The 9993-nt window shown below is 37.1% G+C and overlaps 1 protein-coding gene across 1 annotated transcript; it reads right to left on the minus strand.

Moving 5' to 3' along the window:
* Positions 1 to 153: 153 nt before the first annotated feature.
* Positions 154 to 9993, minus strand: LOC140138068 (gamma-aminobutyric acid type B receptor subunit 2-like). The gene is made up of 12 exons (XM_072159914.1): positions 9938 to 9993; positions 8454 to 8551; positions 7657 to 7720; positions 7122 to 7214; positions 6791 to 6941; positions 6057 to 6189; positions 5607 to 5720; positions 4662 to 4781; positions 4139 to 4328; positions 2901 to 3049; positions 2615 to 2725; positions 154 to 2212 (listed from the first exon to the last, which is right to left on the minus strand). The coding sequence occupies exons 1-12, from the start codon at positions 9939 to 9941 to the stop codon at positions 2090 to 2092; spliced, it is 1350 nt and encodes a 449-aa protein (XP_072016015.1). The 5' UTR covers positions 9942 to 9993; the 3' UTR covers positions 154 to 2089.

Genomic DNA, 9993 nt, shown 5'->3' on the forward strand with positions numbered 1-9993 from the left:
AAAAAGTTGCTTAAAAAAAAGGGGTGCTCCTGGGGCATATACTATCGTTATCATCTTTGGTATTACTAATATCAAACAGGAAGTATAACCTGTGTATTCGGGGTAAATTTACCTTTAATGCTACAATAGAACACTACATATGCCGTGCAAAAGTCAATTCTCAAAATAATGGGAAGTTTATTGAACCAGCAAGATAGTAATATATCACAGTTGACAGTAAAATAGGATTAAGCTACAAACTTGCGGGTTAACAAACTTATAAACAAAGATCACTTCAAAAGAATTCACACTGCACTGGTTTTGATATTCCGCACACTAAATACTATTTAAAAAGAAGAATGTACGGCTTTCCTGGCATGTCCTTGCAAACACAAATTATTTCAGACGGATAATACACACTTCCTGGTGAAGAGTGTTTAATTTAAATATGTACAATTAATTTAAAAAAATATTATTTTCAATAAAGGCGTCTTTATAGAGGGTATCACAGATCAGTGAACAAAGCATTGATATCCACTGGGGCGCTCTTTACATATTAAAATACACAGATATATTAAAAAATATAAATATTGAAATCTAAGTTACATAGCAAGTTACATAGCACTTACATAACTTCCCGGGTATAAGGGCTTTGTTACAAGAACAAATTACACTTTGCAACAAGTGATACGCATTTATCATGTTTATTAACCTCTATTTCATGCACGAGAAAAAATATCCCCTGATTTTTGCTATTTTTATATCGAGAAGTTGCACAAAATAATGCACTTGCACTGAGATGTTGATACGTCTCCCCCCTGCGAGGCTATAATTAATGCATGGTTGGCATTATTCTAACGTTGCACAGTGTATTTTACCCATACGAAAAATCATTCCGTTCCGTGCATGCATAGATCACTGACAGTGACGCAATAAACCAATCAGCAGTTGGAAAATCGTTAACCCAATGACGTCATTGCTGCATTTTCATTGATAAAATTCAAAAACACGAGTTCTTAATTGCAAATATTTAATTTTTGTGTGTATGAATGTCACTGTCTATCTCAAATTAACATCGTGTATTATCGTAGCGCTGAAGCTTGTCAGGCGGGTCCGTTGCAAATTTTGCGGTTCTCTTGTTTTTTGTGACATTAAAAATCCATCTTTCGCATGGCCGCTGTGTGTGTGGGGGGTGTGTGTGGGAACGGGGGTCAGCTATGCACGCATGGATTCTGTTAATAACGACCTGCAAGCATAAACATAAAAACTGCTGACTGAGTGTACCAATCGTAGCGAGTCTATAATATCGAATTGATTATAAATTCGAATTAAACAATTCATTGATGTTTGCACTGGGTAGTAGCCATTACTGCCAGTAGACAGGAAGTCTAGAAAGTTGACCTCAACGCTGTGGGAGGTCTGCCTGTGCTTTTGAATGGGACAGCAGTAACCATGGTAACCTTGGCCAATTTTTAGACCAAAATCTTGGATTTTTCAGATTTTTTTCTAAGTTTGTGAGAGCATAAGAAAGACTACCCGTCGATGGATTTTTATTTCCGTCAGTAAATATTTTTTGAATTAAGTTTTTCATAACATATTAAAAAGGCAGAGACCCCTGCTGTATAATAAATTAGCTGGATAAGTTTTAAGTAACCTTGGTGAAAATTATCAAATAAGTGTCTATTCTTTTGTGTGTGTACGGTCCATCACCTGTCACTTGGTAGTCTTGTAACATGTCTAATGGCGCTGCCCATGGCCACGCGATGAATTGTTTAATTCGAATTAATCAATTGGTAGCAGGGTGTAAAATATACAACAAAGTCAATGTTTAATCTCAAATACGTTATGGGGTAAATATAAGCATTTGAATAATTTAACAATAATTTGAACCTGAAAAATAAATGAACATGAAAGGTCATGGGTGATTTTTCAACATATTTGACTGTTGGATAAATATGGGTGCTGCAGCTTTGGAGCTAAGGCAATATGGTGCATTACTTTGAAGTTGGTAATGGGTAAATTACACTGTGCGTTGGCTCTGATTGGTTCTCACTATCTAACAATGTCTAAGAGTGTATGAACTGTTGAAAGTGTTTTCTCCTCATACATGTCATATAATAATTTCAAATTGATTAGATGGCGACGCTGTGCCATGTGAGTGTAAGTCCTCAGTACTTGTTGCTTTCTCAGCTGACGTGTGATCTTGCGACCGCTCATTTTGAGATGACACTTTCTGTGGACGTAAAAATATAATTACGCGGATTACATGTTATGTTTTACACAGAGAAAGCTAACACAAAAGGAAGAAATAATATAATGGGAAGAGCGAAAAGGGGAAGGGGAGAGAAAAAGAAGGAAGGGTGAGAAAAATAAAAATAAATAAAGAAACAAAGAAAGAAAGAAAGAATTTTATATTTGACCTTGTCACCATCTCCTAGATGACAACTTAATCTAAAGAATTAACAAAATACATAAGAGCTTCAACTCCCTACATCCAAAGAGGCGGGAAAATGGTAACCATGTAGTGCTATCGAAGTGCAGCTCAGGCTCAAACCCGGGCCTCAAACTAGTATACACGAAACAGCCCCCTACCATACTTTTTATTCTCTTATTGAAGGAGGTTTTATAACCATACCTGGTTATCTTCTGATAGCCCTCCTTCCCCAGCAGATTTCTGATCAGAAGGCACACCATTACTTGTACTCAAACGGGGCTTAGTAGAAGCGACATCATTTCGCTTCAGAATCTGTGATGGACAAAACATGACAATTAAACAAACATACAACATTCATGTGTATGCCTATCTAACATAAAATTGTTTTCCAAACCTATATTAAGATTCAAGTACACTATTCTTAAAAACGAAGAGGTTTTTGGACACTTTAATTAATTAAGACGGAAGTTTGTACAGAATTTCTCACCTTGGGCACGAAAACAAGGCACAATGTAAGGGTTGTTGGAAACAATATAAAGATTGCCATCAGCGCAAAATTAGCATTCGGATCCGCTACAAAAAACTGAACAGGAAGTCCGGTAAACGATACTATCACTACAGTGTAGACACTCATACCTGAAATTATTAGAACAAAATATAATTATAAATGATGCACAAATGAAAGCCAATGAAATATACATGCAAGATACATAGAGAAATGAGTTGTTTAGCTCTTTGCCGCTATGATGACGTAAAGCGTAAAACAGAAAAGGAGTCGGGACATTTTCCTGCTGGACTCCATTTGTCCTTGGATAGGTTCCTGAGAAGCGGATACAGTTCAGTATCACACTTATAACTTATAAGGCCCGTGTCAAAGTCATAGTGCTCATTTATCCATCGTTTTGGACTGCGTTTCCATTGCGGTAGCATTGGAGCATGCGCATAGAGAGACATGGACATGGTTATCTCGTGATTCTTGGTATCATCCAGTTTGTATATAAGAATACATGTTATTGTCCTCACAAGTCATAACACCAACAGAATACAAGAAAGGTGTGTGATCTTTTATGACAAAATGTGCATTTATATTTGTAAAATGCCTTTAAAGAAATCTAAAAGCATATAATTATAAGCTATTATAGGTTGGTTTTAGATCTAGGTTATACTACGTATTACGTTCCAGTAAGGGATATCCTATCGTATAAGGTTTCAACAAATGACCTCAAAAGACTTCAAGTAATATGCCTGCCACTTTCTCGAATTCTAGGAGGCCTTGGACCCCATGAAAAGATCAATATGTTTCCATCATTGCGGCACTTACAGCATTTATACCAAGATCCTGGTCATTACGTCTATAAAAACCTTTCCCCACGCATCTCAGGAACCTGGAGTCCAACAGGGTGATGTTCTGACTCCTTCCCTGTTCTTTACTATTGCAGAAAATCCACCTCTGTATCGTAGATTCTGTAGTTGTTAAGGACGTATCCATCCAAACAGCGGATCTGCCGAATCTTCGAAAGGCCCTGTCTTAGATTTCTGATTTACGACTCTATGCATTCCGTTTTAGCAGCATTGAATACGTGCAACTGACCATGACATATTGCAATTTTTACATTGCGTCAAGATATTTTACTCATTTTTATATGACCGATTGACGTCTGTATGTAATTCTGTAAAATGTTATTTATGAATTTAGAAATGTTTTTGTGGTACAACGACACTCACCAATCCATTTGGAGTCATTCAGTCCTGGATAATGCACTCGTCTCGTTTCCCAGGCAAGGAACGCACCAAAAATCATTAGTATGCATTTGATTATCAAGGCAACACCAAGAAAGTAATTCTCTGTATTCAATTTACCGTGGCAACTTATTCGGACTGGTATCAATAGGACGTCGTCATTATCTGGGCTTTCCTGCATTGTTAATGTTTGACATGATTGAACATTATGAAAAAAGGTTAACTTCAAATCAACATATTTTGGTGTGGACTTAAATTTAGGGGGGACATTAACGGTTGGATTAAACACCCCCTTTCTTTAAATACGTCGAGGCACCTGCCTCCTCACTTTTCTGAATGTAGAGGCAACCCCAATGGCCATACTCGTTCTCTGTTAGTCCTACCATTTCAAACATATCAACATATGCTCGAATCTGCAACACCATATTTTTCATTAAGTTTTACTTCGGTTGTTCAAACCTTACTCGAGAAACTTTTGCAGGCACCGTCCCCGCATCGCAAAACTTACCTCAGGTGAACCGTCGACTTCCCGGTAGAAGATTGGATCAACAATGACCCAAATAGTGAGGATGATCACATCTACAATTATTAGCAAAGCAACTTGTCCATAAAGATGCTGATCCTGGATCTAGTAAAACACATTCATTTGTAAATAAAATGCAATTATAGGAACCGTCCTTAATTCAAGATCTTTAAAATCAGGTAAATACTGTGGGGGAAATTAGTCTAAATTTTACAGGAATCTTTTGGCTCCCACAAATAATATAAAGTACGTAATGGATGATTGATTGAGGTGGTTTCTTCTTCTTCCAATAGCGCTGCTTCAATCAGGATTACGATTATCACCTTATGAGCTGGAGATACTATTCAATATCACTCAACCACCTACACGCAGCTGATAAAGTAGGGTGATTAAGCATGATGAGGTCAGGTGCTGTACATACTGTGTCGGATTTTCTCTTATTCTTTTATTGGTATCGAGCGAGAAGGATCTTCATTTGAAATGATATTAATCTTGGAGCCTTAGGTATACCAACGCTGTACCTAACTGCGACTACTTTTTCAAATTGTTTGGCATGTTTTTCCCTGAATCCTCGAATACTCACGCACGGCCGCACCACTGTGAATAAGGCAACGTGAAGGATTGTGGGTAAAAAAAAAGGAGTCAGGCTAGGCTTTGCCCGGCTTTGGCCAATATAGTGCGTATCAAAAATAAAGTATACAGTTTGAAAAACGCGGCTGGATTAAAAATGTAATTGGTCAAAATGGTTTAGTTGCTAGCTGAATCAACATCTCGTCCTTCCACAACTGTAAAATCACTGGCGTGTAGTTATAGGCCTAGCATGAAATAAAATCGGACCACCCCTCCTTTAACTATAGAATTAAACACTCAGTTCTACATTGTAATGTATTTTTATGATGTGATATCACAACAAGTAATGAGTCGTCTTACTCCTTTGTGTTTTAACACTATTTTGCTGGTGAATATTCGATGTACTCGCCAAGTCTTGCTAAACATCGCACCAAAACTCAAAGAAATTCCAAGCGCCAAAAACCATATGAAAACCTATAAAAAACAATAACCATATATTTTTTTAATGAGAGGGGGAGATGGTGAGGGTCAGTGAGGGCGAGAGAGACAGCATAAGATCATATGGAAAATACTGATGTATTATAAGAAATACTATATTTTTTATTTGTTATAGTTTTTTATGGTCGCCTATTTGAAACCACCCATGATAAACTGATTAACGCAACTATATGCATATGCAATGCGAAATACATCTTCCTCTGATGAAAGATGATTCTGCCATGATAGCCACTTTACATGTGCTCGAACTGATAGATAATTAACCTATTTCATATCATCAGCAATTTATAAGAAAGATCACGAATTACGCACCGTCATCATATGACAGGTTACTTTCTTTGACACCAAATTTGTATCCAAACCAAGAAATATAATCGATAGAAAACCCAAGATACCGCCCAAAACTATCAGGTTATTCAGTCTAGGACTCGACATCTTGACTATTCTGAAAAGAAGAAGAAAGAAACGTATGCAAACACATAAACTATGATGAGGCTGGGGTGTTTATAAATTTGAGGTCAAAGGTCATTGTTTCCTTCGTAATGACTTGCATACATTTTAGCTTGCGTGCAAGTTTTGGCCAGTCTCTGGCTGAGAGCCGAAAGAATGTCCAACAAAAGCCTCGAACATTAAATTTCTAGTTCTAACTGACTTCAAATGATAAATGAAAGTTGTTGTTCAAATTGAAAAAATAAGGGCCTTTGAGTGGCAGATCGAATGGAAAAATAAAGGGTCGTAGGGTAATGTGTTGGGGGGGGGATATGGGGTCTTTGGGTGACAACGATGCACGTCTTCCCGGGCCTCTCATCCGTCAAGTTCAAATTACCTGGCTTTCTAGCTTACCTTGGTTGTCGGCCTACCAAGGGCCCAGGGCCAGGGTTCATCAGGTCACAGGTAAATCATTGGTTCCATGAGGGGTTTGTCGATTACGTTAATTGACAAATACCTGATTGAGTTGCTGAATCGTAATCTAGCTCCGAGAAAACAACAAAAGATTGACGTTTTTAGAACGTTAAAAACAATATATTGATATAAACTAGACTTACTGTTTTTCTCTGTATAATATGTTGAACACTAAGAATGCCAACGCCAATACTATGCCAAGACAAGCCAAGAGAGCGATAAATGCATAGAGACCTCTGTTGATTCGTTGTATCTGTCGAACTTCTATGAATGCATCAACAGGAGGTTTGCCACCTAAAAGAAGTTATGAGTCACATAATTATACCATGTTTAGAAGATTAAAAAAGGTCTGATCAAATTCTTGCCCTTTATGATAATGGCATATTATTTATGTATTTCAGTAAACTACAAAATATAAAGCATTTAAAGCACCGTAGTCTTACGCTACATCAGAGCACATACACACTTGTTTACCTTGCCACATTATAGTAGGGTCATTAGTAAAATAAAACTCATCTCCTTTAGGTCGAGCAGGATCGTAGATCGCCACTGTTTTTTCCACACCACCTATAGAATGATACAAGGAGTCGGATTATTTGTTTAAGCGGTCGCTCCATGGAGACACGATCGGGTCTTGATGGGACCAAGCTCAAACAAAATGATCAAACCACGCTAAAAAGCTTAATCTTGACATTTATGGAAAGAAAATATGGAAAAGGAATGGAATGTACAGATCAAGGAAAAGAAAGCCACTTCCAACAAATCAAGTGAACAATAATATACGGCAGCCTTTGGACCAAGAAAAAGATAATTAACAATATATACAATCATGCATCTCATTTATCACAAAGGCTACATGGATATTGGATGTCTTGAGCAAGTGGTTCGCTGCACAGGCAAGTAAAAAACAATTAGTATGCAGTCAATGTCATTTGGTTTTGAGATTAATTCTCGTTTGAAGGTTAAAATATAATTTTAATCAAAATCTTAATAAAGCGCATTAGTTTACCTTGATTTTGTTCAACCTGCATCGGACCGATTCTGTCACCAGTATCAGTAAATTTGACTGCTCCCTGAAGGTAATGAGAGGATGTTGTAGATGGTACATCAAGCCATCTTTGGGTTAGGGTTAGCATTAGAGTTAGGGTTAGTGTTAGGGGTACAGATTAGGGTTAAAGTTAGGGTTATGTTTAAGGTTTAGATTATAGGGTAGGATAAGGGTGAAGTTCAAACCTCTCATTAGGTTTCGGACTAATGACCCTTTGGACTATGAATTTGTATTCCAAGCGAGATTGGTGTCTTACCCAAGTACCTAACACATTGGTCCTGACGGAGTTCGAACCTACAACCTTGATTATGAGTTGAACACCCCGTGCTCTCATATTAATAAGATGTTGCAGATTATATTTTGTCTGACTAAATGTACACATAAAATTCCGGCTTTATTTCGTCGTTATTTAAAAACAAACGCGCAGTGATTTATAGTGCGCTACGCACAGGCACAACGCCTAGACGTTGATCCACAAGCCTCAGCACACTTTACAGGTTGTCGAGATTTTTGTACCAGAGCTTGACGAGATATTTGCACCAGAGCCCCCAATGTTTGAAGAATTCCACCCAAATTTGGATTTTGTCACCAAATCGTCCAAAATACCTATTTTTACCATAATGACACCAGTTTACTGTTTCTGCTTTACAGTATAAAATTGGTTATGCATTAACTTTTTTCTATCGACCCAAATGTTGTTATAATTATACGTGTGGTTTTAGAATTCCGGTTTTTCAGAATATTGAAGTGATACTCACTGTGACACCCTCAAATGACGTATTACTCATAATGTCAAAAAACAACTTTGCTATGTCACGTCGGTCGTATGTGAACGATGCGATTGATTCAGGCGGATCTGTAATAAAGTTGATGTTTTGAAATACTAAATAACTTATATCTACAGTTTAAGTGGTTTCTATGATCAATAAGTTGTAAACTTTATTTTGAAAATCAAAAATCTTTTGAAGATATTTGTCATGTTTGTAGTGATAGTACATAGTACACTGGCCAGAAGTATGGCAAGTTTCGCAACATCACTGAAACTCCAAGATCCTTTGGATTCCACATTACGTATTAGATGACAACGTTCTTTGCATGAAATATGAAAGATCAAAAGATTAGGTTAATCAATGGGATGGAAGATCTCATCATACGCATATTCCAGTGCTTACAATGGCGGAATAATGGAAATCCGTTTGAACAAGAAACTTTTTAAAGTTTGTACAAGAAACTTTTGAACAAGAAACTTTTGAACAAGAAAGTTTGAACAAGAAACTTTTTAATTTTGTGGTTTAAAATCCCCAAAATGTCCAGATGCCTTTACAATGGCAACACGGTGCTTGGGTCACAATGATCGTCAAAGATGGCCGAAGTCTTGCAAGGTTTGGAGGAATCCGGAATTTAAATTGAAATAATGACGTAAAAAGATGATATAATGACACGCAAACACCATGGATACGTAATGAACACACAAAACAATGTTTTGTTGTGATTCAAGGTCATCTGGTGCCTTGGAGTTGCCACGTGACCTTTCTTTCCTTATGAGTCCCCCAGACCGCTTGAAGGACCGTTGTCCTGTAGGTTTATTAATTTCTGTCACCTGACACATTCACAAATCATTCTCAAACTACCATTTGCCTGATACCTTGTAAAAACTAATAATGAACCATTTGGAGACCAAAGGCCGTAAGTTCCTCTATGCGTGCAAACCGTTTTTTTGTCTTTTCCACCATTGATTGTAATCACTGTCGAAAACGCGCATGATGTCACACCTTCCTTCCCACTGATAAGTCTAATTTGACTAGTTTTCATACAAAGAACATTTCCATCTAGGTTGTATCAAAATGATTGGTACCCATCAGTTTTTGGTGTTTATTGACAAGCCTGCTTCTTCCATTTGCAGCATTGGATCCTCTTGAAATGCCCAGAATTTTTATTTAGTTTTATAACCTTTTATAACATTCATCTTTAGATTTATAGGTAGCTCCTATGTTGTATTTGATGTAATAGGCTTGTCCATAATCATAGGAAACGGATAGGTACCAATCATTTTGATACACCTGTATGTAATGTGAAACGATATTAAATGAACACTTAATTTACAGTTTGCCGAATTCTTTTTTGCAATGCTGTGGCCCAGTTTCTGTATATTTCCTATATATGCTATAGGAAATAACACCAACAATTTACCATTCTACAAAATTCTACATGAGATGAAATGAGATGATGTAGTGAGTGTTACCCATTTCTTGGAGTCTTCTCTCGGCTTCTTGTAATGCCTTGGCAATAGTCCATATT

Source organism: Amphiura filiformis, chromosome 17 (assembly GCF_039555335.1).
Source record: "Amphiura filiformis chromosome 17, Afil_fr2py, whole genome shotgun sequence".
NCBI lineage: Eukaryota > Metazoa > Echinodermata > Ophiuroidea > Amphilepidida > Amphiuridae > Amphiura > Amphiura filiformis.

Bases quoted from the DNA above. Each gene is read 5' to 3' on its own strand.
- LOC140138068 (XM_072159914.1), bottom strand. The intron at 7,721-8,453 runs GTGAGTATCACT...CATTACCTTCAG, and splicing joins CGTCATTTGAGGGTGTCACA to GGAGCAGTCAAATTTACTGA. The intron at 4,329-4,661 runs GTAAGTTTTGCG...TTAACAATGCAG, and splicing joins AAGTCGACGGTTCACCTGAG to GAAAGCCCAGATAATGACGA.